The sequence below is a fragment of the Chelonoidis abingdonii genome, chromosome 17 (genome assembly GCF_003597395.2).
Source record: "Chelonoidis abingdonii isolate Lonesome George chromosome 17, CheloAbing_2.0, whole genome shotgun sequence".
In the NCBI taxonomy this organism is placed as follows: Eukaryota; Metazoa; Chordata; order Testudines; family Testudinidae; genus Chelonoidis; species Chelonoidis abingdonii.
Genome location: NC_133785.1, coordinates 37703697 through 37731258, shown reverse-complemented (window position 1 = coordinate 37731258; position 27562 = coordinate 37703697). Strand labels below are relative to the sequence as shown.

At 42.9% G+C, this 27562-nt stretch overlaps 1 protein-coding gene across 1 annotated transcript in view; it reads left to right on the top strand.

The window, feature by feature from the left end:
• The window catches only part of PTPRG (protein tyrosine phosphatase receptor type G), a 628432-nt gene that overhangs the window by 128054 nt on the left and 472816 nt on the right, over nucleotides 1-27562 (top strand). Inside the window, exon 2 of the mRNA XM_032781834.2 lies at nucleotides 7452-7556. Within this exon, the coding sequence (XP_032637725.1) occupies nucleotides 7452-7556 (105 nt within the window). The remainder of the gene's footprint in view (nucleotides 1-7451; nucleotides 7557-27562) is intronic.

Genomic DNA, 27562 nt, shown 5'->3' with positions numbered 1-27562 from the left:
TAATGAGGCTGGGCTGCCTTGCCTCAGACCCAGATAGGCTTGGAGAGGGGTCCATAAAACCTGTCGATCATAGGGATTTGTATTCATTCTTCCCAATTCCGTGGGAGCTCATCTAATGTCCCTAGCAGTGACTAGCTGCCCTTACGCACCCTGAGACCCCACTCACGGGTAAGTGGAGGCTATCCTTTTGCATAAGGTTGAGAGTCTCAGTGCCCTGCAGTGGGGGACTTCCCTGTCAGTCCTCAAAGGGCTCTACATCCTGTCACAATACGCCTACTTTTGTGCTGTGAAAATAGATTTTCAGTGGTTTATTTACAGCAGCCCTGATGCTTGTGGGAGTTGTGTTTTCCTGATACCATGGAATAATGGAAAATGCATTACGGTAAAATCAGTGGCTTCAAACTCACCGGGTTGCAAAGGGTTAATGCTCCTAGCAGCTGCTGCATTCCTCTTGCTTGGTACAGGGAGTTTTAATTCCACTGGTTAATTTATTTCCCCACAATGTGACACTGTGTTCCCTGAACTATTTTTCATCTTCAAATTGCAATCTGCCGGTTAGTTCCTGTAAGGCCTGCTGTGCTCTGCGTTTATGTTCTTGTTCTCAGCCACTGCGCTGCAACCACATCATATATCAGGTACATAAGCAGCAGAAAGAATGAATAGACGTAAAGGTCCCATGCCATTTACATGAACAGATCTGTAGATTATATTCTGCAGGTGACTCTCTCATATGGGCGGTAGGGTCTGTATCACTCAGCAGATCCTCAGCTGAAGGGGTGCCTCTTCTCCTATTGAGTCATAAGAGATTTATGAGCATAACTCCCATTGTTCATTAATGGGAGCCATCCATGAAAATTACCCATTCATCCATTGGAGAATAGGTTTAGTCTTTTATCTGAGAATCAGAGGAAAGTCACTGTAGTATAATCAAAGGAAGAAGTCTGTCTTGGAATATAATTTGTTGGTACCGTCTGACCACCATATGTCGTTTGACTTTCATCCGTTTTTGGCAAGATATAAAATCATCTGGACAAAACATGGTGCTCTGTGGTTGAGAAATCTATTTAAAAGCAATACAGTATTAAAATGGACTAGCTGCGCCTGAAATGTTTTGTAGATTTATTTGCTGTCAGAGGCTGATAAAATATTTGAGCCAAATGGCCTAGTTCTGTTTAGGCAGTTTCCTGTGAGAGGGACTAGAGAGATGGATTGAATCATTTTTTATTTTAATTGCACAAATATACTGTGAACCATTACAAATCTGTTTTCTATCAGTTCTCTTTATTTTTTCCCTTCCTCTCTTGCCTATCATTCAGTGTTTATTTTAAGACATCATCTGGAATAGTAAACTCTTTTGCAGTTGAACATGTGGAAAAGTTAAGTCTTGTGGTGCCTACATCTTAACTGTCTCTCTAATAGTATCTGACTGTGATTGAAAATAAAGCCAGTGCATCTAATCTAAGATGCTGGTTTTTATAATGAGGCTTCTTTTACAGCTGGTTAATTGTCTTGGCTCACAGCTCTTAGCCATGGTCCACACGAAGAGAGAGGTCTTGTGCATGCTCTTTTACTTTCTAAAATTTGTAAATCTCTCTCTAGCTGAAAAATGATGTAGATTTCAGTAAAATACCTTTTTGGTGCACGCATACAAAACACCCCAAATCCAACCCCACAACTCTTTCTGGAGCCTGAATTAAACACAGGGCTAATTACTAACAGTCTGGATAACAGTCCCTTTATGGCTAAAACACTAATGAGATTTTTCTCTGTGCTCTTTAAGACTTCACATAATAATGGAGGGCCAAGTTCTTAATAGTCTAACTCTCAGGATTAGTCTTGAAGGGCTTATCTACATTACAAAAGTAGCAATGGTTTAACTAAACTTATTTAGTTAAACCAGTGCAAGTCCCTAATGTAGACAAACTTAACCGATTTAATGCTTGCTTAAATCGGCTTGCGTGGGTAAAATACTGAATTAAGATGAACTGGTTTAGTGTGTCTACATTAGGGGTTTGCATCAGTTTAATCAAAACAATTTCAAATTGATTTAGTCATAGCAGTGCACCTCTTCTAATGCCAACAAGGTCTAAAACGATCAGTGTTTGGCCCAGAATGTAGTGTGCGTTAATCAAACAATGTATGAATGATGAAATTAGTTATGAAATATCAACCTTAAAGGGATTTGTTTTTTTCCTTACACAGGTGACTGTTATCATTTGAACACTAATGCCTAGAGCATAGTCTCTCCAAATATTATAATAGGTTTATATACAAGTAGATAGGGGTTAAATTCTGTATTTTCATGTGAACTCTGAATATCACTGAAGTATTCAGGAAGGAATTATCTTATTGTGCCTTAGAGGATACTTATCAAATCCATTTGATTGAAAACTTAATATACTGAGACAGAACAAATGGAAAGCTGATCAGAATATTAAATAGCACAGAATTTCATTGGTTTGTTGGCTGTAGAAGTGCGACACGGATTGATTCACTTTAGACTGTGTAGGATGTGAGATTTAGTGCTGATTAAAATTTAAGGGGAATTAGGGATGAGAGATTTCACCACGATATCTGTAGGGATCTTTACCTTCTTACAGCAAGTAGTTACGATAGGAGCCAGTGCAAATCCATTGACTGCAGCTGTTGTTCCAGCTGATAGGTATCGATAGTACAGCAGAAATCTGTGGAGTTACTCTGGGTTTAATTTTACATTGGTGCACCTGAGCGCCAAATTGAGCCCAACGTATTTTAAATATGTATCTACGATTCTCAGATCACATCTGCTGGTGTGCATAAAGGTGTGCATCTCTACCTTCAGCATTGGCCTGGTGTATGTACCCAGCACCTTTTGCGGTTGGACACTTGCTGTGTGTCTCCTTGTTTCACAATCTCTCTCCCCTTCTGTATACATTGGTCCCCCCACTTCCTTCCTTTTTTCCTCTTGTGGCTTTCTTCCCAGGGCAACTGGGGTGTTGTTCTTTTCTATCTGACCCTCCTGTGCACCCTCCTGCAACCTCAACCCACTCCCAAGCCGCCCTGCTTCCCTAGTCCTTTTTGTATTGACTTCTGACTCCTGGCTGCTTTGCAGGATCTGGTTCTTACTGAGTATGATGAGAAACAAGTTTGCAGCTCTCTGCTGCTGAACTGATTTGAACCTCAGAGCTCGTGGGTTCACCATCTCCCACCTGTAAAGGAATAATGGATAACTGTAATGATTAATGTTAATAACTTAGCTCCATTAACATTTACTTAGTTTTTTCCTGTTCTTGGATACACACAAGCTAATTTCCATCCATTTGACCAGACCATCTATCTGTCTATACAGGTACTAAAATAACTCACATAACCATGATATGCAAGTGCCTCAAACATTAATGAATATATCCTCAACCATCTCTGTGAGGTAAGGGAGGATTACTAACTCCATTTTACACTTGGAGACTGGAGGCATAGTGAGATTAATGACTTGCAAATCTATACTGCAAGAAAAGATCTGCAGCAATGAGTCTCAGATCCTGGGCCAACTGAGTTGGGTGTATGCTACGGGGCTAAAAATTAGCAGTGTAGATGTTCCTGCTCAGGTTCTGAGACCCATCCCCTTTGCTGGGTTTCAGAGCCTAAGTGGGAATGCTTAAAGTGTTATTTTCAGCCCATCACATGAGCCCTGCAAGCCGAAGTCAGTTGACCTGGGTTCTGAGGATATGTCTACACTGCAGTTAAAAATCTGCTGCAGGCCTGTGCCAGGTAACTCAAGCTAAGGGGCTGTTTAATTGTGGTGCAGACATTTGGGCTCAGGCTGCAGCTGGAGTTCTGGGACCTTCCCACCTCGCAGGGTCCTAGAACCTGAGCTCCAGCTGGAGCACAGCGTCTGCACCACAGTTAAACAGCCTCTTAGTCCGAGCCCCATGAGCCTGAGTCACAGCCACTGTTTTTTAATTGCAGAGTAGACATACCTTGAGATGCATTACTGTAGCTTTTGTTTCAGTATAGACATAACCATAGGAAGTGTGTAGCAGACTCAGGGACTGAATTCAGATTTTCTGAGTTCTTACAACACCTTAACATCAAGACCAACTTTCCTTCTCTCAGAACTCCTCCATTTGTGTGGCTTTATATCTTCCACTTAATTGTGTCGATCATCTGAAAATTCCCAAAGATCATAGAAGAGTGGTAGAGTGGTATTTACATAACTATTGAGTTGCCACTCAATAGACATGAGATGTTTAGCACATTATATTTCAGGAGTATTGTTATAGTTTTTTGTATCATACCAAACATATTTAGCGATGTAACACAATCAGATTCCATCCTGCAGTTCCGTTAACAAACACTTGAGCTACCTTCTTGACTTACATTGCCAGAACTTTTCAGTGGAATTATACAGTTGCATAACGTGGCTGCTCACCTATTAAAAATCCAGATAGGTTTATAATTATAATTAGCGTCTATGTAGAAGACTAAAACTGCATATTTTCATAAGGATGTCAAGTTTCTAATTGCATAAATAAGATGCTGACTTAAGCAAATATTCAATTTCACATTAAAGAAAGATATTTGTAAAGGCCTAGATTTACATAATTTAATTTTTTCTGCACAGACGATACTGAAAATCAATACCATGATTCATAGCCAGACCGCAGAATTGCCATGCAGCCATTCTTTGATTGCTTAGGCTAAAAGTTCAAAGAGTTCTACAATTGATTTTAAACGTTGTGTGCTGACTCGAGTGTTTCCCTTTAGAATCCCTAAATGGTTTAGACCCTGTCTCTTTCCTGTTTTGCTGGTAGGGCCTACCCCAGGCTTGGTGGCTGTGGAATTAGTAGCAAAACTTTCTCTGGTGGAAGTGGCTATCTAGCATCCTTCTGGGTGAAGAAATCCAGATTTTTCTGGAAAATCGGCTGCCATCTTTGTCTACAATTATTCTATATCTGCATGCTCAATGAAGTTATGATTGTCTAACTCCCCCTTGTGGGACATTAGATAACAACTAGTTGCAGTGCAAATGTCCCAGGACATATGATTCTAAGTCAGAACTCCAGGAAGTTCTGAACTACTATGTTCTTTTCCTGTTCCCCTGACTGCTGCTGCCTCCTGCTGTCCCGCGTGCTTTTTCACATCTCTCCCACTGGAGTTCCATGTCCCTCTTCTGACTCCAAATACTCCTTCTCTTTCACATTGAAATCCCCTGCTCTCCTGTCGGCAGCAAGGAGGAGAGGAAGTAGACTCTCTCCCAGCAGACAGGAGGAAGGGGTATGGGACATTGAACCTGAATCCTGCAGCATGGCCCTGATTTTTTTATTTAAGTTCAAGTTTTCACGATTGGATCCTACAAGTGAGCCAGGAATTTGGCAGGTGCCTGAAATGTCAGGAAAAATACTCAGAGGTTCTGATTAAATAACACAATCTGTCAAGATTGTTGTTCACGTGGGCTGGGGCAAACCCTACTGTAATTTTTTTGTTTTGGACATTCTTTTCTGCCATTAACACTGCTACAGAACTTCCAGTTTGCCACAATTTTACATTGTGCTGCAGAAATCAATTGGCCCTGCCATAGAATGAAGCCCTTTGCACTGCTTTGTAGATGGGGCGGCTTAATGCACCTGTTACTGAAATGTAACAAGCTCCAAGGTACCTTAGTACCAACCTGCTGGTATTGAAGTATTATTTCAGTGGGAAGAACTGAACTGAACTACCAATACTTGGTGTTCCATGAAGGTTTGTTACAAGGCCAGCCTTGCTATGCTTGGCTTGAGAAGTGACGGGCATACACCAGTTGTGGTACGGCTACTACAAACAGTAACTTTTTGGACACTTAACTTCAGTAAACTGTTGGAATTACTTAATTAGTACTTTCCTGATTAAATAACTGAACTGAGAACAGTCAGACTTATATTGCTGTTGAGTCAGACTACGCTTGGCTTTCCTTCTAATACTGCCTAAATCTTTGGATTTAAAAGGTTTTATATTTTGTTTTCTGTGCATTTATAATAAGACATAGGTATGCAGGTGTGGTGTATTGTGAAAGAGTGGAGTTCTTCAGACTACTTTTCTGACATTTGTCAATTCATACAGCTCAGATTTGTCACATGTACAGAAGCAATACACAAATGCATGTATAAACTTGACTTCTTGTGAAAGCTGAGTGTTGCTTTAAAGGAAAGAAGCAGATGTTAACAGTAACAAGAAAAAAAGCATGAAAGTACTCTGTGACACAGTGTAGTGAGTGTTCCCTCTTTTTGTTTTATTTGGCGGGTTCAAGCGCTTTACTTTATGAAAGCAAACCAGGTTGGTGGCTCTTATTTAATGATGTGTTTGCTGTGTGGTGGTCTTGGGACTGTACACAAGGTGGCTGCCTGACACTACTGCCTCTTCTCCTTGAGTGGAAGGCAGTGTCAATGTCCTCCAGGCTGGACTGGATGGCATGAGCTGCTAAAGTGTGACTTTCCCTGAGTGAAGTTCTCAAGCCTTCAGCACTTTAGCCAATTTAATCTCAGCCTCACCAAAGAGCTCCACACATTCATAGAGAGTACTTCTGTGCCATAGGAGGGCTACCTGTTTGGGATTTTTAAATGTAGTTTCTGCTGTAGTGGAACCCAGTACAATACATTTACAAAAGCAGAAAGTTTATAGAATGTACTGGACTCTGGCATGTGTGTTTCTCAAGAATGTGGCTACCCGCTGTTTTCCCTGTAGCAGTTATTGTTTTGTGTATGAATAGTAAAGCAAGTCCACACTCATGTGGCTAGATAGAAAGTCTATTGACAGTCTAACTGTCCTGGGCTAGACTCTGCTGGTGTACGTTTGCTGTTGATACTCTGTGGATAAATATTGCGTAAGATGTGTTCGGTGTAGTGAGTTTGTCAGATCTGAGGTGAGAGTTGTTGGCAAAGAACAGGGGACGCTTTGCCTAGGAGCCTCTGTGTCACAGTAACCCACTGTTGTCTCTTCAGAGACCTTATGCCTGACTCAAGAGTCTGTACTCAGAGACTAGGCCGAAATTGTGTCGTCATGTATTATTTGTGTTACTGTAATGCCTAAGAGCCCCAGTCATCCACCAGGACTCCATTTAGGTGCTGTGTAAACACAGAACAAAAAGACAGTCACTTCCCCAAAGTGTACCCACTTTGCCTCCTTTCCTCCAATACCATTGTCAGCCCGAACATCCCATTACTTTCTTCTCTCCTCTTTGCACCCTCTTCCATTCTGCTCCCCCAGCCACTAAGGAAAGGTTTTTGTTCAAGAAGCAACAACCTATTCTGAAGGTAACTCAGTCATGAGGGTTTCCCAGGATGCCCTTCTTGTGCCGTCTCTTTAGATTGTGAATTCTTCATGAAACAGAGTCTCCTTACTCCTGAACAGCACCAACCCCATTCTCTCTGGTTAACAAATAATATCTTTAGCGAGTGAATGTCGTTTTCCTAATTGCTACTGTTTGTTTCTTTTCTCAGCTCTGACTGAAGGGTACGTTGGCTCGCTGCATGAAAACAGACATGGTAGTTCTGTGCAAATACGGCGGCGTAAGGCCTCGGGGGATTCTTACTGGGCTTACTCAGGTGAGTTGACTCATACTATATTGGAGGGAAGCATGACTGGGACACTGCCAACCCCCAAACTACCTGTTCGAAATGTTTGTTGTATTAGTTTTGCTGCTATGTATGCTTCAGGAACTTGAAACAGGAATTGGACTTCTATTTTGCAAGCTATGCAACTTGGTTTTTTGTACTGACACTCCTGAAAATTCAAGAGCTTGACTGACCCACCCTCACCTTGCCTTCCACACACACACAACAGCACAATTGCATAGCACAGTCATGCACTGCTCTTGGAGCCACTGCACTCCCCAACCCGCTCTCCACAGAATGGCACTGAAGAGTTGTGATGGTTCTTGAAGTGCTCAGGACTGACTCTCCTAGGTACCTCCCCCTCTGCCTCCAGCACAAGAGAGATTTGCTGGTGCTTAACTGAGTGCCATAGACTAAGGTGAAAATGGACCAATATGATCATGTAGTCTGACCTCTCCTGCACAACGCAGGCCGCAGAATCTCACCCACCCACTCCCGCAACAAACCCCAAACCTACATCTGAGCCACTGAAGTCCTCAAATAATGGTTTAAAGACTTCATGGTGCAGAGAATCCTCCAGCAAGCGACCTGTGTCCCACGCTGTAGAGGAAGGTGAAAAACCTCCAGGGCCTCTGCCAGTCTGCCCTGGAGGAAAATTCCTTCCTGACCCCAAATATGGCGATCAGCTAAACACTCAGTACGTGGGCAAGACTTACCAGCCAGACACCCAGGAAAGAATTCTCTGTAGTAACTCAGATCCCACCCCATCTAACATCCCATCACAGACCATTGGGCATATTTACCACTAATAGTCAAGGATCAGTTAATTGCCAAAATTAGGCTATCCCATCATACCATCCCCTCCATAAACTTATCAAGCTTATTCTTGAAGCCAGATATGTCTTTTACCCCCACTGCTCCCCTTGGAAGGCTGTTCCAGAACTTCAGTGCTCTGATGGTTAGAAACCTTTGTCTAATTTCAAGTCTAAACTTCCTGATGGGCAGTTTATGTCCATCTGTTCCTGTGTCCACATAGGTACTGAGCTTAAATAATTCCTCTCCCTCCCTGGTATTTGTCCCTCTGATATTTATAGAGAGCAATCATATCTCCCCTCAACCTTCTTTTGGTTAGGCTAAACAAGCCAAGCTCTTTGAGTCTCCTTTCATAAGAGAGGTTTTCCATTCCTCAGATCATCCTAGTAGCCCTTCTCTGAACCTGTTCCAATTTGAATTCATTCTTCTTAATCATGGGAGACCAGAACTGCACACAGTATTCCAGATGAGGTCTCACCAGTGCCTTGTATAACAGCACTAACACCTCCTTATCTCTTTTGGAAACACCTCACCTGATGAATCCCAAGACCACATTAGCTTTTTTTCATGACCATACTGCATTGGCGGCTCATAGTCATCCTGTGATCAAACAATACTCTGAGGTCCTTCTCCTCTGTTACTTCTAACAGATGAGTCCCCAGCTTATAACAAAAATTCTTGTTATTAATCCCTAAATGCATGACCTTGCGCTTTTCACTATTAAATTTCGTCCAATTACTATTACTATTCAGTTTACAAGGTCATCCAGATCTTCCTGTATGATATCCCGGTCCTCCTCTGTATTAGCAATACCTCCCAGCTTTGTGTCATCCGCAGACTTTATTAGCACACACTCACTTTTGATGCCAAGGTCAGTAATAAAAAGATTGGTTCCAAAACCAATCCCTGAGGAACTCCACTGGTAACCTCCCTCCAGCCTGATAGTTCACCTTTCAGTATGGCCCGTTTTAGTCTCCTCTTTAACCATTTCCTTATCCAGCTTATCATTTTCATATTTTCATCTTTTCCAATTTAACTAATAATTTCCCATATGGAACTGTGTCAGATACCTTACTGGTGTCAGCTCCCAGTCTGTCAGGTACCCAAGCACTCCGGGATATACTGGCCTTCCCTTTGCCTTGTAGATGAATAATAAATGCACCCCATCGCTGAGTCCTTTGGAAACATTCTCCTGTAGTAATCAGCCTCGTATCCCCTGAACACTCACAGTAATACCAGGTCTGCTCTCCCCAAAGGAACAATGCAAAACCATCTCAAATGATTCCGCTCTGGATCACCTCCTTAAATAATACCACAGCACTGAGATATGTTTATAGTGAAAATAATCATAAGTTTATCATCAAATATCAAGATTCAAGAGCGAGTGAATAAGGATCATGGTAACAGGGGAGTTACAGATGGAACAGAATCATTACATGGTTCCTAGAGACTAAACTTAAAACTTATTCAGACAGAAGGTTAGCCTAAGACAAATTATCTCACCTCAAATGTCCTTCGCAACATTTTCAGTCAAGCCTGGTTGAGAGCCTGTTTTCGTTAATGTAATCTCATTGCCCGATTACTTCCTAGGTGGAGGATAAACTGGTGTCTTCTACTTATATCCGCAAAGTGTATTGTTTGTTCTCCTGTGTCTTATTTACCTGTGTTTTGTTATCCTGTTGATTTCACATCTCCCTATTAGCTTTGTATGTAAATTGTGTTGGCTTATAATGCTTAAGTTACATGTCGCGCAGACAGGTGAATAAATCTCCTTTGTCTGAGAGAAAATCTGTTTGGTAGTTCTTCCTTGACAGGAACATATTTTCAGTATACATACATTACTTTTTTACAAAGTATCTGTATGTACATATCACAATGATATTAATGAACAGTGTGAGCGTGGCTTTCATTTAGGACCTTACATGATATTCTTTGGTGAAACATAATGTACATACCAGGATGAGGATATTCTTGTAACCTCCTTTACTGGTTGATATTGAGACACTTAGGGTTACATAAGTATTGTATATTTTAAGTGTGGATGCTTCCAATTTTACATTTTTGCAGATTACTCTCCTGCTAGGTTTTCAACCCCTGTGCTCTCCAACTCCAGTCAAAAATCCCTTCTCGCTCAAATACCGGTTTTCCAGGTCAGTCTTCCCAGCACTGCTTGCTTTCCCCTTACTTTCCCCCAAGCTTCCCCAACTTGCTCTCCTACTTTTCTCTTTCTTACCTCAAGTAGTTCTTCTGGACCCTCCTAAGGAATTTTCTGCTCCCACAAACTCATACTTTACCATTTCCCCCTTCACAAGTAATTCCCCCGCCTATCATATGGTATTCAAACAATCTCCCAGCATCTCTGTCGAAGTGTGAGCGTCCAGAAGTGTGTGTGTATGTAATGTGTGTGTATATTTTACAGTTTTGTGTCACAGTGAGAGACTGATGCAACATATGTTACAGAAGGTAGGATTTGGTGGATGTTTCATTGTTTGTTTGTCCTCTTGTCTTGTTAGAAAAAGTCTAGGAGAAACCTGCTCTCATGGATGAGTTTTGAGACTACAAATCACGATACAACGTAACTTGTACTAACCCATCTCCATGTGCAATTCTCTGGTTATTGCAGTCCTGGAAGCTTCTAGATCTCCAGTTTATTTGCAGACCAGTTCCTCAAGAGCTGTGGGGAGGTGTGGGAAGAGAAAAAAGAAAAGTTCATGTTGGTAGCTATGGTTTGTTTGCAGAAAATCTTTCCACACACTTGTTTCTTTCTGAAGGTCCATTGTGTCATTAATTTTGCCAGACTTTTTTTGAAAGGGCTTGTGATGTATTTCACACATTTGATGTTAGTCCTGATGGAGATGTTGTGTAGAACCGGTTTTATCAAAAAGATAAAGTTGGGTTTCTAAGGAGTTTGAATATGGATGTCAGCTAAATAAGAAAATTATGACCTAGATAATACTGCTAATTCTGTCATCAGTAATAAGTTATCAGTTTCATTGAAACTGCATGACTAGCTAAGGTTAGAATTCATCCTTTAATACACAAAAATATCAGATGTCAGTTTCCTTTAAGTTTGTCATAAGAGATGCTGTCATTTGCAAATGAGATCGTATAAACAAAATACATTTCAGTAACAGATGACAAATGAGCTCTTTCAGCTTAAATTTTGAGAATACTAGCAAATAAACAGGAAAGATTGTCACAAATTTTATTTCTTTATTGGATTTTAAATAATCTGATGATAGAAGGAAACAAATCAAGGAAAACTCTGTATGTTAAGATGGATAGTCTGTCGATTCTTATCTGTGCTCTACTAACTATACAAAAATTACAGGTTAAGTGGTATTTGGTATGTTTCCTTTGTTTTGGTTACCTAAAAATGTAGTTGGAATATTCATTGCAGCCTATTAAAGGAAAATGTTTCAAGAAAACAAATAAAACACTGTTGGAATTAGTCTGCTGTCATAGATATGAAAACTCTTTGCATGAGTTATTGGATTTTGTTTTTAATCAGTCCTGCAGTTTATGAAATGTCTGTGTGTGACTATTTTCTAAATTCTGTTTTCATGACTATTCCGTTTTTCGTTCGTGACTAATCACCTTATCCCCAGTAAAAGCTTTTACCATCCACTGCTCATTTTAGATTTGTCAGTGTAAAATATATAGACCAATCTTTAATTACATGTTATCTATTGGCTTTTTTGCTTCGTTTTGTCTATTGCTAAATCTCCAGCTTCTACAGGGAAAATAGCCAATCTGTTTTGTTTTACAGAGGACAGATAGTGTTTTCTCTGAGTCATCAATCACATGCAGTTCTACTTGATTACAGTTATCTAATTAGAACCCTTTTTGTCACTGTTGCTTATAAAAGTAGTAAAATTGGGAAACAGGCATAAGAATAGCCGTACTGGGTCAAACCAATGATCCATCTAGCCCAATATTGTGTCTTCTGTTAGTGGCCACTGCCAGATGCTTCAGAGGGAGTGAACAAAATAGGACAATTTGAGGGATCTATCCCCAGTCGTCCAGTCCTACATTCTGGCACTTGGAGGTTTAGGGACACTTGGAGCATGAGGTTGCATTCCTGAATATCTTGGCTAATGACAATTGATGGACCTATCCTCCACAAACTTAATCTAGTTCTTTTTTGAACCCAGTTATACTTTTGATCTTCACAACTTCCCCTGGGTATGAGTTCCACAGGTTGACAGTCTGTGTATTGTACATCCTTAAGGTTGTTTTAAACCTGTTGTCTAGTAATATAATTGGGGGACCACTGGTTCTTGCGGTGAAGGAGTAAATATCACTTTCTCCACACCAGTCATGATTTTATGGACCTCTATCATATCCCACCTTAGTCATCTTTTTCCAAGCTGAACTTTCCCAGTCTTTTTAATCTCTCCCCATGTGGAAGTTGTTCCGTATCTGTAGTCATTTTTGTTGCTCTTCTCTACTTTTTCCAATTCTAATATCTTTTTTGAGATGAAGTGACAAGAACTACATTCAAGGTGTGGACGTTCCATGGGTTTATATAATGGAATTATGATATTTTCTGTTTTATTATCTATCCCTATCCTAGCAGCTCCTAACTTTGTTAGCTTTTTTGAATGCAGCTGCAAATTGAGCAGATTATTTGGGAGAACTATCCCACATGATTCCAAGATCTTTCTTGAGTGGTAAAAACTAAATTTAGAACCCATCATTTTCTATGTGTAGTTGACATTTTTTCCAATGTGCATTACTTTGCACTTAACATTCAGTTTCATCTGCCAGTTTGTTGTCCAATCACCCAGTTTTGTGAGATCCCCTGAAACTCTTCCGTCAGCTTTGGGCTTAACTATCTTGAGTAATTTTATATCATCTGCAAAACTTTGCCTCTTCATGTTCACCTCTTTTTCTAGATCATTTATGAATGTTGAACAGCATAGGTCTCAGTACCGATCCTTAAGGGACCCCACTATTTACCTCTCTCCATTGTGAAAACTGCCCATTTAGTCCTACCCTTTGTTTCGTCTCTCTTAACCAGTTACTGATTCATGTGAGGACCTTCCCTCTTGTCCCATGACTCCATACTTTGCTTAAGAGCCTTTGGTGAGGGCCCTTATCAAAGGCTTTCTCAAAGTCCTAGTACATTATAACCACTGGATCAGCCTCATTGACATGCTTGTGGACCCCCCCCCCCCAAAGAATTCTAATAGACTGGTGAGGCATGATTTCTCTTTACAAAAGCGGTGTTGATTCCTCCCTAACATATTGTGTTTATCTATGTCTGACCATTCTGTTCTTTACTGTAGTTTTAACCAGTTTGCCTCGGAGTGAAACCCAATTGGCTTTACTTTAGCTTCTGTATAGTCATCTGGTACAGAGACTGATTTAAGCAATAAGTTACTGTAAATGGGTTTGGGACTCACCACTTGGCGCCTCCTGCTGGTGACTCTGGGAATTAGCTCTGTCCAGTAGAGCGCCCCCTCCTGGTGGTGTCCCGTCCGTTGTTCTGCCCTCTGTTGGTGTCTCTGGACCCGCGTTGCTCCCTGCTCGGCGGCGTCCTCTTCAAGGCTACTGCCCTCCGGCAGTGCCCCTTAGTCTATCTGCACCCCCTTCCGGGGATCGATTGTCAGCAGTCCTCCAGTCAAGCCTTCATGTGCAACCACCCGCCCTCAGAGTCTAATCCCTCTTGGCAGGGATCTGGCGTGGTCTGTAATGGCCAGTGACTGGATGTACTGCAAGGAGGAAGGCGGGGGGGCCCAGGCCCACCCTCTACTCTGAGTCTCGGCCCAGGGACCCTCTGGCGTTAGCCTCGCTGTCCTCCTCCTTTTCCTCCTCAGCCTGTTTCCCTGGGCTGCTTCCCCTACAGCCCCTTACACCCGCTAGGCCCTTTTCCTCAAGGCCTGCAGCCTGGCGGCTAGGGGCTAGAGCCTTCTAACCTCCCTGAGCCTGCCCAGCACTGTGCTGTCCACGGTGCTAGTCTCCCCCTTGGAGACTGACCTTCTCCCTTTGAAGGCCTGGGACAGACTGACTGCTCCTGCTCTGGGCAGCCTTTATATACATGTGAGCCCGGCCCTGATTGGCTGTCTACAATCTGGGCCCTGATTGGCTCCCTATAAGCCCTTTCCTAATTGGATCCTGGGCTGCGCAGGCTCCCTGGCCTGCCCCAGCCCACTCTCCCAAGGAGTGGGGCAATCCGCCCCACTACAGTTACATACCACAGTTAAAAGCAACAGAGTCCTGTGGCACCTTATAGACTAACAGATGTATTGGAGCATAAGCTTTCGTGGGTGAATACCCACTTCGTCAGATGCCACTGACTAAGTGGGTATTCACCCATGAAAGCTTATACTCCAATAAATCTGCTAGTCTGTAAGGTGCCACAGGACTTTGTTGCTTTTTACAGATCCAGACTAACACGGCTACCCCTCTGAAACTTGATACCACAGTTCTGAAATTTCATATTTGTGTTTGTGATGAAGGTTGCCGCGGCTCAACCCTCCCTGTGGAGGAGGGGAGCCACACCGGCCTCGTTCTGTCCTCTGAGGGTCTGGTCCCTTGGACCCACGGCCCACCGTCCAGGGACGTTCGGTCCCTATGGAGAGGACTGAGCACAGGCAACGGGGCCCGGCCTTTGATGCAGGCGGGCACCAACAAACACAGTGCAAAGAGCTCTAGCCCTTGTGGAGCAGGGCAGAGCAGCGGTTCAGTCTATAGGGGCCCAGCCCTTGGGTCGGGCAGGGCACCAAACACAGTACAAAGAGCTCTAGCCCTTGTGGAGCAGGGCAGAGCAGCGGTTCAGTCTATGGGGGCCCAGCCCTTGGGTCAGGCGGGGCACCGAACACAGTACAAAGAGCTCTAGCCCTTGTGGAGCAGGGCAGAGCAGTGGCAACCACACTGGTCTCCTTAGGTCAGGGTGAAGGGGATTCTGCCACCCAGTTACGGGTGGCAGGGGGAACGCAGGCCCACCCACTCCTCTGCGTTCCAGCCCGGGGGTCTATTAGCGGCTGTCGCCGCTAGTGGCAGTCAGTGGGGATCCGGACTGAAACACACGGCCATAGGCTCGGGGCCCTCTGCAGCCTGACTGTAGTCAGCTGCCCCCGGGCTACTTCCAGTTTCCCCCTTGTTTCGTACCTGGTCCGCAGGGTCGCCCAGCACCATGGGTTCCTCCCACTCAGGGCTGGGTGGTAGGTCCGGGAACACCTCTGGGAGGGTGGCCCCGGTCTGGTCCGACAGTTCCTCGGGGCCATAGCAAGGATGGGGTAGCTCTGGAAGCTCCTCGTCGTAGTGGCCGCGGGGTAGCTCTGGCAGCTCCTGGTACCGGCTTCTGGCCTCAGCAGCCTCCCAGTGATGAGAGCCGGCAGGCATGTCTGCTCCCGGCGGCAGCTGGGGCCTGACTGAAGGCTGAGGCCCAGCTTTTATCCTTCCGGGTCGCCGCCTGACCCTCTGAGGGGCGGGACTTCCGCCCAGCGGTTCCGCCCTGGTGGATGATTGACGGGGCTCAACCCTCCCTGTGGAGGAGGGGAGCCACACCGCCTCGCTACAGTGTTCCTTCAGAACTCTTGGGTGATTACTATATGGGCCTAGTGACTTATTACTGTTTAACTTATCGATTTGTTCCAAAGTCTCTTCTGTTGACACCTTAATCTGGGCCAGTTCCATTCTTTTAGGTGACCAATCTGAGGTTCAGGTGTGGGGATCTCCCCCACATCTTCTGCAGTGAAGACAAATATAGAGAATTCATTTAGCTTCTCTGCAATGGCCTTGTCTGCGTGGAATACTACTTTTGCATCTCTGCTATCCAGTGGCCCCACTGAATGTTTGGCAGGCTTCCAGCTTGTGATATACTTAAACCAATTTTTGCTGTTTTTGTGTCTTTAGCTAGTTGCTCTTCAAATTCTTTCTTAGGCTGTCAAATTATACTTTTTTACTTGACTTGCCAGAGTTTATTCATCTATTTGACTTCCAGTTTTAAAAGGATGCTTGTTTTGGCTTTAACAGCCTCTTTGCTCTGTTGTTTAGCCATGGTAGCATTTTTTCAGTTCTCTTACTGTTTTTAATTTGGAGTATACATTTATTTTGAGCCTTTGTTTTTAAATAGTCTCCATGCAGTTTGCAGGCATTTCACCTTTGATTGATTGTTCCTTTTAATTTCTGTTTAACTAGCCTCCACGTTTTTGCGTAGTGCCCCTTTTTTAAGTTAAATACTATTGTGGTGGGTTTCTATGACAGAAGTGATCTATGTACCACTTCCTTGCCAAGGAACGGAAAGAGGATTTATTGTTGTTATACCATGAGCGCAACTTAAGTTTAATATTTGAGCAGTACAATATGAAATTCCATTCCAGAAGAAACCCTTTTAGAGTTTAACTTCCCAAACTCAGAGAGACAGTGCAGGCCTCCCTGGTCATTGGGGTGGAGTTTTTGTGTTACATCAGTGGATGCTGAGAGCGTTTGGCCCCTATCTTGTTCAACCCCATTTTATCACTCAGTAAATACACAGTATATAGCGGTGAGGAATCTATCTAGACAGTGCACATGCCACATTGAAGGCACTTGAGCGCGTACAGTGCCTTGTGGGAGAGTGCTGCATTGAGGCAAGGTGAAATGCTGTCTTCAGCTCCAAGCAGCAGGAGTTGTTCTCAGAGACAGGGAGAGCAGGGAAGGAAGTGGAGTGTGTAGAGGGGCATTATTCATGAAAAGTTTGTGAGGTGGTAAGGAGAACAGAAGGTGAAATAACAAGAGAGGCTTGGACACAAGATGGATAAATATCCAAGCTTTTGAAATATACTCCTGCAATGCTGACTTAAGAGTCTGAGGGGATTCCGGCATTGCCAGTCCTAAGGAAGGAAAACTAATGGTGTGTACAGTAAAATGAAGACTGAGGCAAGCGTGACTATATTATTAGCATGTAAATGCTTCTCGATGCTGTCTAGTTACCATTCATTTCCAAGGGAGATGCTCCACTTCTCCCCTGACCCATGTCTACCACCTCCCTATCATCCCCAGCTACATGTGGAATTTTCAGCCAGCTCAGCTGCTTTTATCCCATATCTCTTCTCCATGTTTGTGCTTGTAGACCTTGGGGACTGATGTAGAGAGAACTTGTCTACAGAGATTGAGGTGAGGTAGCTGGCAGAGGACAGATGCTGAGCATATATTTGTCCTGAATTGAGTGTGATGAGGTGAAGGCTGGAAGCCACCTGCTTTCTTTTTCTCGTCCCCCTGCCTGTCTTGGACTGTTCTCTGGGCAGGGCGTGGGGAAGCCGTTTGCCCAGTTTTCACAGGTGATTACTCTCCTGGACAGAGGTTTTGGCTGTGGTTAGGGTGGTGATGTCACGTGAGCCATTGAGTAGCAATTTACATGATTGTCTGCATTGGGAGGGGGGGGGGGGTCCTCAAGCTTTTCTGTAGACATTTCCTCGTGAAACACTTCCCTTCCCATTCACAGTTATCCAGGCCATGTTGTCTTCTCTTTGCAGTCATAGAACATCCCCGGGGCAACAACAGCAATTGCTGGGGGGGGGGGGGTGTAAAGTGCTATTAGCAACTATTTTAAAGCTTCTTTTAATGTAATGTGATGTGGGGTTCTTGTCTCCAGCTCTTACATGTCCAAACAGCTCCTGCTAACTACCAACAGTATTCAGGCCACTGTAGTGACCAGCACTGTAACAAGTGCTCCATGGAGACCACATAAACCTGTGTGCCTGTTGCTCAGACAATGAGCTGAGCTATAGTTGGATACCAATTTCAATGGAGCAAGGCTGATTCTTTCCCTGCCGGAGGGCATGCAGAGTGGTGATGTTGTCAGGCTAAAACATTCAGTGATCAGTCCTAAGCCAGGGGTGGTGAATTATGGGCACCACTGGCCTGCTGTGGGGCAAGGGGTCAGTTACAAGGGCAGAACAGTTCAGAAGGGGCTGCTCAGTGACAGGGTCCACCATCAAACCTCCCTTGGGTAGGCAGCCTGTGGAATAACTGCACTGCTGCTCCACAGTCAGGGGCAGGAAGGATGCTCCGGGGGTAGTTTGCTGAACTGGTACTCGGGAGATCCGAGCTCCATTTCTGGCTTCATGAAAGACATGCTGAGGACCCTTGGGCAAGTCGCTACCTGTAAAATGGGAATAGCATTTCCCTACCACATAGGGGTGTTCTGAAGATAAACATCTGCTACTGATTATAGGGCACTCGGCTACTACCGTGATGGAAGGTTCCTAGAGACATCTTCCGTAGACATCAGTGGAACTCCTGCGTGTGCTGTCCACATACGGGATGTAGGGGCCTGGTCCACCCACCATCTCATCCAGTTGTTCAACTCAATTTTTTTCTTAAGCCTTACAAAATGATAAAGTCCATCTACAAATACAGCTCTTGTGTGAGTCTCATGATGCCCTTAACTGCAAGATAGGATAAATGAGAACTTGCATAAGAGAAGTAGCAACTTGAGAGGAAAAAAATAAAAGAACAGATTATTAAATGAAGTGAGAACTCAAGGTCTGTTTTTAATGGCTTCTGTCATAATCGCAGAGCAGAAGCTTACAGTGTATCAAAAGAAATGAGTATGCCAGTAGCTCTTTAAACCAGCTTCAGAAATGAATGAAAGCCCACTGAAAAGAAAAAGAATAGTAAATTTCTTTTAAACCTGCAAGAATGGATGGAGATGGAATTTTTGATACAAAGTGCTAAAGTTGATTTCTATGGGAAATACTTTGTGTGTGTGTTTTGGCAATATATTGTATACACGTGCATATGTCAAATCTGGCTAGAGAGATTCAAAAGAGATTGACTGTAATATTTGGCTAAAATATTACAGCATAATGCAAAGTAGAGGTTTGGATCAAGAGTAGTTCAACCTGAATGAATTAGGAGTCTCAGTTAAAGAGCTTTACCATTGCCGGGCCTCATTCTCCAACCACATAAGCACTTGTGTACTGTTATTCACATGAGCAATGCCTTTGAACTCCATGAAAACTAGTCACACCAGTATAGGACTTTACCACATGAGACCAAGCAGTCTGCTTGTGCTTAATACTCAATAGTTAAATCCCAGGCAGACTGTGAAGAGCTACAAAAGGATCTCTCAAAACTGGCAGATGAAATTCAGAGTTGATAAATGCAAAGTAATGCACATTAGAAAACATAATCCCAGCTATAAATATGAAATGATGGTGTCTAAATTAGCTGTTACCACTCAAGAAAGAGATCTTGGAGTCATTGTGGATAGTTCTCTGAACACATCCATTCAATGTGCAGCGGCAGTCAAAAAAGCAAACAATGTTGGGAATCATTAAGAAAGGGATAGATAGTAAGACAGAAAACATCATCTTGCCTCTATATAAATCCATGGTATGCCCACATCTTGACTATTGCATGCAGATGTGTTTGCCCCATCTCAAAAAAGATACATTGGAATTGGTAAAGGTTCAGAAAAGGGCAACAAAGATGATTAAGGGTATGGAACGGCTTCCATCTGAGGAGAGATTAATAAAACGGGGACTTTTCAGCTTGGAAAAGAAACAACTAAGGGGGGTATGATACGGGGGTCTATAAAATCATGACTGGTGTGGAGAAAGTAAATAAGGAAGCATTGTTTACTCTTTCTCATGACACAAGAACTAGGGATCACCAAATGAAATTAATAGGCAGCAGGTTTAAAACAAACAAAAGCAAGTATTTCTTCACACAACGCACAGTCAACCTGTCAAGTATCGGGGGTAGCTGTCTTAGTCTGTATCCACAAAAACAAGAAGGATTCTGGTGGCACCCTAAAGATGAACAGATTTATTTGGGCATAAGCTTTTGTGGATAAAATACCTCATTACTTCCATGCAGCTGAAGAAGTGAGATTTTTTTACCCACGAAAGCTTATGCCCAAATAAGTCTGTTAGTCAACCTGTGGAACTCTTTGCCAGAGATTGTGAAGGCCAAGACTGTAACAGGGTTCAAAAAAGAACTAGATAAATTAATGGAGGATAGGTCCATCAATGGCTGTTAGCCAGGATGGGCAGGAATGGTGTCCCTAGCCTCTGTTTGCCAGAAGCTGGAATTGGGCGGCAGGCGATGGATCACTTGATGATTACCTGTTCTATTCACTCCCTCTGGGGCACCTGGCATTGGTCACTGTCAGAAGACAGGATACTGGGCTAGATGGGCCTTTGGTCTTCCCCAATATGGACGTTCTTTTGTTAGTGAATTGCAAGATCAGGTCCTAAAATGTCTGTTAAACATATCCATATTCCCATATTTAATAGGCTAAATGTTGCATACTCCCAGTATCCATAATGGTGACTACTGGCAGTTCAGATGACTTGTCAGTAATGTGGAAAATTCTTTGCAAGTTCATAAGTCTTGTCTTTTTTTTTCTTTAAATTTAAACGAAATGTCACAAATACACAACATGGAAAAGTATACCAGGTTGAGGGCTTTTTGAATGACACTTCCTTAGGCTATCTACTGTATTTCATAAAGAATAATATTCGGAAGAGTAAACCAATTTTTTGTTTTCAAACTTTAATGTTGTTTTTGTGTTACATCTGTGGGTTCTGAAAGCATTTGGCGCCTACCTGGTCCGATCCCATTTTGTCACTCAGTAGCCTATGGGATGTGATGGAAGATAGGATTTTTGGATCCAAATCTGGTACTCTATAAATCTGTCAATAACCACGGTCCAGAGAAATATCTATGACTAATTGGTGAGATACAAAGAGAGGATGATTTACCAAATGGTTTAATGAGATCATCTCAGTATATATATATATAAAAAAAAAATCAAACTAAAGCATCTTACTCTCTCAAACCAGAAAATCTCTACTCTGATCATAGAATCATAGAATATCTGGGTTGGAAGGGACCTCAGTAGCTCATCTAGTCCAACCCCCTGCTCAAAGCAGGACCAATCCATTAAGAAAAAGGATCTTGCTCACTGCTGTAATTTTAGCTGCCATTGCTTTATATGAATGTGTCTGTCATAAAATGGCAATTTCTGTTGTCCTTTTAAGAAGCAGTATTTAAAATATAACCAGTGAATTTAAGACTTGAGCCTTTTTTTCTTAAAAGCAATTCCTGGCATTAAAACAGGAAAAAACACTAAAGGTTATTTCCTGTAAGGACAGCAAATAGTTTTAAATATGATTAAATGTAACTTGGTTTTGTCCTTTGTAAATATCTCTATTTCCAGCTCTTTGCCTGGGTCTGGTGTTCTCATTAGACAAACAACTAATACAAACGACACTGGAAACAATTGTCACATAGTGACTTCTGTAGAGGTGAACACCCAGATTTATTGTGCTGAGAGGTAACTAATGACCTGTTTGCCTTGGTCAATATTTCTCTCTCTCTCAGGATGCTAATATATCTTGATGTTGACAACAAATATGAAGTCTGTACACTCTCTGTTGTAACTTTCTGAACGCATTCATCAAAAATATCCAGAAATGTCTGCATTACAGCCAAGAATTTCAAAAATAAGTCACCTCTCCTTTCAAGCTAACGTTCTAAAGATGAATTGAAGTTAGAAGACCAGAAAAATACTCCTATTAATCTCTGAACTGATGAGTAAATTGAGATTTGCATATCCTGTCTCTGCTGATCAGAGGTGAATGGTTGTCTGCCCTGAGCTCTGTTGAAACCAGTTATGATGCCATCACTTACGAAGGCAATTGGATTGGTTAACAATTGATCCAGATATTAGTGTTCACCTTTTGCATGAAATGAAATGGCTTGACAGTTTACTATTTTTGTCTAAGCATGAGAACTGATTTATTTGTGCATCTAAAACTTTTTTAATAGAAAAAACCAACACATTCAGAGATGAAATAGTAAGGGGGAAGCAAACCCATGGACGTTACACAGAAACCAAACCTAAAGACCCAACCTTAGGCTTTATACTTCTATATTTGATAAAATCCTTTTTCTAATAAGAGTTACGTTGCCTTCATGTATGCAGTGTTGTAGCCATGTCAGTCCCAGGATATTAGAGGGACAAGGTGGGTGAGTTAATATCTTGTAGTGAATCAACTTCTGTTTGGTGAGAGACACCAGCTTTCTTCCTCAGGTCAAGCTCTGTGGTGCTTGAATGCTTTTCTCTCTCAAGAAGTTGGTCCAGTAAAATATTACCTCAACCCATCTTGTCTCTGTTTTTTTCAAACAGTTTCCCAGCATACCCCCTAGCTTTAGGGGGGATCTAGTGTTCCCAGACAGTCTCCGACCATGAGGTTGTCCTCCAACTTCTTGATTAAAAAAAGCTTAGTTCCAAGCCTGCTTTTGAAGTCTTTTTTCCCCCTTAGTCCCCAGCGACTCATGACTAGTCAGAGTGGTGACACTCCCTCCTGACTTGATGATTGAGACCTACAATGTTCTTTTCAACTTCAAGTTATCTGAGGCCTGGTCTAAAACTAGAAAATTGAATTGGCTTCACTGTGTTGCTCAGGGGTGTGAAAAAATCCTCATCCCCTGAGCAGCATGGTTAAGCTAACCTAACTCCAGTGTAGATAGTGCTAGGTCATCAGAAGAATTCTTCTGTTAACCTGGCTACTGCTTCTTGGGAGGGTGGAGTACCTACACTAATGGGAGAACCCCTCCTGACAGCATAGGTAGTGTCTATGTTGAAGTGCTACAGCTGCACCATTGCAGCTTTTCAAGCATGGAGAAGCTCTTGGTGTTTTACCATCAGAGGTAATGGACTACCGTTGTCTCTTCCTGGGCTGGACAATGGATAATTACTCATTTGAAGCTGGTTTCATGTAAACAACTGGTTTGGGAGAGGCCCTTCCTGCTTGACTGCTCACCACCCGGCTGAGAAGTTTGAGCAGTTTTTTCTATATACACCAACACAAAAATTCACATAACCGTTGCCTGTATATTATCTGATAATTACTACCTTTCAAGCACTACAGGCTTTCGTAGTAGATCTTACATGATATATATATTTGTAGTACAAAAATGTAGGATGCAACCACTTGGTTTAACTGTTGATTTTTTTTTCTGTTCTCCCTTGGGTGTGTCTGGACCACGATTGTCACAACCTTTGTATAGCAAAAACTGCCCTGCTGACTTTTGAGCCTCAGAAGTTGCTCATTCTTACTGTTCTCTGCCTCCAAGGCACCCATTCTGGACTAAGAGAGACATTCCTCTCTCACTTAGTCACCCATTGGCAAATCCCCATGTCACTTTCCCACGAGGTCTCTTAGGACATTAAGGGTATGTCTGCATAAAAGACCTCTGGCATGGCTGCGGCTGGCCCAAGCCAACTGACTCATGCTCACGGGTTTTGGGTTGTGGGGCTGTAAAACTACAGTGTAGACATTCAGGCTCAGACTTGAGACCAGGCTCTGAGATCCTGTGATGAGAGAGAGTGTGAGTCTAGGCTCCAGCCTGAGCCCGAACCGCTACGCTGCCGTTTTTAGCCCTGCAGACCTAGCTCTGTGAGTCAGCTGGCCTAGGCTCTGAGATCGGTGCGAGGGGTTTTTATCTCATTGTAGACATACCCTAACTTATTTTCACAGAGACACAGACGAAGTGGTTTCTTTATTAGATACCAGTAACACTGTCTTTTCCTTCTCCTTATCCCCTTTGATGGCTGAAATACTTGTGGTTTATTCCAAATACAACCAGAATTACTGCTGATATCCTGGTCATGTGCAAGGAATAATATCTGGATTTTTCAGTCTTGGACATGAGTTACCTAGGGAGGTGGTGGAATTTCCTTCCTTAGAAGTTTTTAAGGTCAGGCTTGACAAAGCCCTGGCTGCGATGATTTAGTTGGGGATTGGTCCTGCTTTGAGCAGGGGGTTGGACTAGATGACCTCCTAAGTTGTCTTCCAACCCTGATATTCTATGATCACTATGGGTAAAGTAGCCATTTTTCACTTTTTTTTGGCCAGTGGTCTTGTTGAAATTGTGAATTGATTGGTTTCTATGCTTCTGAAAAAATAAATAAATCTGCGACCGAAAACTCTGCTTTTTGGCTGGGAGGAAGGCTGCTGAATAAGTTTGACTGAGAACCTTGAGCTACTGAGTCTAACCCTTCTCTAGAGTGGACGTGTGATAATGAGCAGGCATTCAGGAAAGAACCAGAGAAAGATCTCAGAGAGCTTTAATTCTTTCATGGGGTTTCTGCCTGTCTCAATATAATAAACATAAGCTGGAGTGTTAAATGGGGATTTCACAGATTCAAATATTGCAGCTTCCGTATTGTCTCAAAATTCTCTCATTTGCTATAGAACAATCATGGATCTAGTTATTTCCACCAAAATGGGAAACTACAAAACAGTGCTAACGACACACAACCCTTTAAACATATATTTTGTTTTGTTGTTGATCTTTCATTATAACCAGAATTGGATATTTGGCTGAAAATTGACATAGCCCTAATTATAGTGCTTTAAACAATGGAAAATGTGTTCAGAGACAGCAAAGAGTTAAATGTTCATTGTTAAAAGAGCAAACCTCAGTTCTAGTTATTTTGAAAGGGAATTGAGTAAAATGTTCCTGAATCTTTTCTAAGGAAAAATTCCCTTAGTATGGAGATAAATATACAATAGCTGTGTATTTTGAATGTGCAAATGAGAGATGGCACGATCAGAAACCAACTGTAGCTCAAGCTGAACAAATGTGCTGGAGAATGCACAGAAGGTAGGAGAGTGCCATTGCCTTAAGGTTCTTAAAAGATTGCACAATACATTGAACTTCCAATTTTGGTTTAATATATAACTGAATAAATATAGCAGAATAAATAACTGAGTGGCTTGTGAGTAGCAAGGAAACTGCAGTGGAAAACAAAGCAAGCAGGAAGGCTGTGAATAGTCTGCAGGGTGTGGCTAAAAGAAGTAGTCTGGTGCCAACAGTATTGCAATAGCCCAAGCGTGAAATAATCAAGGAATGAATCGGAATTTTAGTTGCAGAACAGAAGTGGAATCCTCGTGCTGTGTAAATGGATTGAGTAGTGCAAATACTCCAGTAGATGAAGAAGTGGTAGTATTGCTTTTATTTCTGAGGTCTGTGGTGGAGCCTCCATGATAAAAAAGGCAGTTATAAGATAATCATCATCTTAGTATCTCCTACCCCAGGAGTTTCCCTCAAGGCAGGATCTCCATCTTGCAAAATGTAACGTCAAAACATTATGGTCCTTGAAATGGCAGCCTGTGCCTGGGTAGGGAATATAGCTGGTAAAGTGCATTCTTATAACCATGAGAATTAGCAAGCAAATACAGCGGTGAATGGCTACTGATGGGATGCCAGTCAATTGCCAACAGTGTAATGTTTGATGTAGTTGTTAAAATTGTCACACATTCCTTTCAGGCTGGATTTCGGGTGTTTGCCTGTAAAATTAACAGGTCACTTCTATCTAGCTAGGTGCATATGTGGCTCTTGTCACTATAGCATCTGACTGCTTTACAATCAATGGATTTTAATCCACACATCTCTCTGAGACAGGCAGTATTATCCCCATTTTACAGATGAGAACGTGAGGATCAGGGTAGGTCAAGTGACTGACTTGGGTCCCCCATTTGTGGGGTGCAGTTCCTGCCTGTTTGGGAAACCTGGACTTTGACCCTAAAGTCATACTGCAAGGCCCGTGGATGCTCCTGGGTTTTTCTCCAGGGATGTGGGGGATGCAAAGTGTGGGAAACGGGAGGTAAAAGGGGTAGCTGGGAGGGCTCAGTGCATTGGCCATTAGCTGTCAATTGCTAGGTTTTTATCAAAGCCTGCGTGTGCCCACAGAACTGGGTGAGTACACTTTAAAACATCAAATTAAATAAATATGAAATCCCGCAGCAGAGTGCAGAGCTGTGCATCTAAATAACATCTTTAAACAACACTTGAGTGATTTTCTTGAAATGTTTTGAAACTTTACCCTGAACTCTTAAGGGTCGTACGTGTAGCCTTCCAAGCTGTGCAGGCTGAGGGAGACCACTGGCATGGACTTGGCAGGGGGGATGATTTATTTAAGAGGCACGTCAATCTACAGCATAAGGACAACATCAGGCCTCTCTGTGAACTCCTTTGTGGAGCTGGGAAGACAAGTGAGTTTAAAGCAAATGAAGCTCCTGTCTCCTGCACCCGTACTTCCTTGTAGTGATCTGTCTCCTACCCTTACTCCCACCTTTCCTCACTGCACAGCCTTGCTGGGTGGGCAGATTGATTGGGGTTTAATTTGTTCCTAATGAGGATGGAGGAATGAATTATCCCAATTCGCTGGTGAAAAGCAGGAACCCTTTGTTTTCTGTTGCTGTTCTAGAGGGTGACATTTGGTTTGTGAGAAGTGATGGGAACTATTGATCCACAGGGTCCTCGTTATTCTCTGGCTGAAATGTCAGGTAGGGAAAAACACTTTCCAGCGTTGTGCAGCCACTTAAAAAACCTTCAGTATTCTGGTCTGACTAGCAAGCAGTCTTCCCAATGGCTTCCTTGTTGTGTTTCTGTGGTTCTGTAATTTTCATTGTGGAGGACCAGCAGACTGCTTCTCGTTTGGTCCCTGCCCTTTGCCCTCTCTGGCTTGGATAGCCTTTCCAGGTGTTCGAACACCTACTGGCAGAGCTCACGGGGTCAGTGGAACACACAAGCTTTCCTACTGTCATCAAGGTGCCAGAGCATCTGCCATGGCTGGCACGCCATTGGGCTGCTTGAGGAATGCAAAAGGGACAAAGGAAAGACTTTCTCCCTCAAATACTACTCAGAGAGGAACACTTGATGGAAATTAACACCATTGAGGATATGCAAAGAGCAGCCCAGGGTAGACAGGGATGGTGGGGCCTTGTCTGTGCCCTGAGTGGTGTTTGACAGCACAGGAAAGATTTAGGCTATGTCTGCAGTACGCACCTTTTAGCAACACAGCTGTGCTGTTACAGCCCTGCTGCTAAAAGGTGTGCAGTGCAGCCGCTCTTGGTCAGTAGGAAAGAGCTCTTCCGCAGACAAAAAATAAAAAATTCCACCCCACACGAGAGGCAGTAGCTTTGTTGTCATGAGAGCTCTCCCACCAACAAAGTGCTGTTCACACCAGCGCTTTTTGTCGGTAAAACTTTGTCATTCGTGGGGAGGGGTGTTTTCACACTCCTGAACGATAAAAGTTTTACCAATGAAAGTCCAGTGTAGACAAAGCCTTAGGGTACGTCTACACTGCACGATTATTTCGAATTAGCTTAAACCGATATTACAAAACAGATCTAATAAAATCGGTTTAGCGCGTCCACAGTGGGATCACG